We start from the raw sequence: 1,637 nt of genomic DNA on the forward strand, positions 1-1,637 counted from the left end.
CTAAGCTTGGGGTCACTTCAGAGGCTGGTGTCAGCGAAGCCAAAGGAAGTGGTTTTGCCCACTGATTTCGGTACTGCTGGGAACACAACTGAGATAATGTCATTTAAAGCTCATGTTCCAAGACACCCTAATGTTCAGAGATTTGCAAGTAATCTTCTTATTGTGCGAGGAGAAGGGCTATCAAGAGGAAAAGAGATTAGTCTTGTCCTTACATCCCACAGCCCTCTGAATCAAATTCATGTCATGTTTCTTATTACAAACCCGAACCCAAAGTGCCAACCATATCCCTGCTTGTGCTCTTTCAGCAAAATCCCCCAAAGGATTAAGGGCTCTGAAGTGGGATTTAGGACCCTGGACCCAAAACAGCAGTCCTCAAAAACCCCACTCCGCTATGGCAAAAGCTCAGCAGCATCCCAGGGTTTTTTTGGGAGGGGTCTGCGAAAGGGCATGCTCGAGAGGACCTCCCCCTCCAAAGGGCTTTGGCTGAGTCTCTGTTCCCAAGGCCATCCACGTTGGACTCTGCATGAAACACAGCAAGCCGCTTCCTCCAATGTGCAATTGCTGGCATAGGAGGCTCAGCAGGGAGCATGGCTGTGCGGAGTCCACCCTGGGGGGAGTCGCTCACATCCCCCTGGTGAGAAGCCTGCCCAGACTCCGTGCTCCGGCATCCCTGGGAAGGGTGCCCGGGAGGGAGGCAGGTAGGGATGGAGGGAGCCTGGCTCTGTACCAGCATGTCACAGGACAAGAGGAAAGAGGAGAGGGGCAAGAGCACGGCCAGGTGGCCAGGCTGCTCTCTGGATAGCAGCGGGGAAGCATTTTCCAAGCAGTGTTGCATGTGTCCCATTAAACCAATATTGACCGTAACATGAAAGCATTGGATAAAGGCATTGGGGAAGGGAGGCAGTCGCTTCCAAAAGCAGCTGTATTTCAAACACAAAGTGCCCTTGCTCCTCGTTGGAAGGGCTTACAGCCCCATGCCAAGCACTGTGCAGGGACATAGAGGCAGGTGCCTTAAGCAGCCTGGGATGAAAAGCTGACGCTTTATTTTGAGAGGGCTGGGGCACCTGCACTGTGGTCACATCCTTCTCAACTCATCCCACCATGTTCCTTCTCTGGCTACCGTAGAGAAATAGGCCCTTTCAGATGTCTCATTTCAGGCTGAGATGAGCCACAGCCCAGCAGACTTGTCCATCCATGGACCCTGCAATTCCTCACCACATCAGAGGTAGCCCACCACTCGCATTGCCCCAAAATCGTGTGCTGGCGCTCCCAAGCCACCATGTTTCTGCCCTCTGGGGATGGCAAGCTTGGTGGAGCGCAGCCCTGCCACCAACACCCACACCCGTGGGAGACGTGACCGCACGTGTCACGGACCAGCATTTTCTCCTGGCGGAAGGGCAACAGAAGTCTGACTCGGTTCCTCTCCCACCCCCTCCGTCGCTCTGATGTAGCACTTCTTCTCTGTCTGTTTGAAGGACTCCTCTCTGCAAGGAGAGCCAATGAAAGAGAAAAAGGATATTGAGCCAGTGGAAGGCAAAAAACAAAGGCTGGCCAGTGTTACCAGCAGCGAGAGCTTTGCAAGCTCTGGGTTCCAGGAAGATAAAAGTCTGAGTGATGTGGAGGAGGACGAGGAGGGT

At 53.6% G+C, this 1,637-nt stretch overlaps 1 protein-coding gene across 1 annotated transcript in view; it reads left to right on the forward strand.

Moving 5' to 3' along the window:
* FLT1 (fms-related tyrosine kinase 1) overlaps positions 1-1,637 on the forward strand; it is a 98,608-nt gene that overhangs the window by 82,763 nt on the left and 14,208 nt on the right. Inside the window, exon 22 of the mRNA XM_009327748.1 lies at positions 1,476-1,635. Coding sequence (XP_009326023.1) covers positions 1,476-1,635 — 160 coding nt within the window. The remainder of the gene's footprint in view (positions 1-1,475; positions 1,636-1,637) is intronic.

The sequence above is a fragment of the Pygoscelis adeliae genome, unplaced genomic scaffold (genome assembly GCF_000699105.1).
Source record: "Pygoscelis adeliae isolate BGI_AS28 unplaced genomic scaffold, ASM69910v1 Scaffold14, whole genome shotgun sequence".
NCBI lineage: Eukaryota > Metazoa > Chordata > Aves > Sphenisciformes > Spheniscidae > Pygoscelis > Pygoscelis adeliae.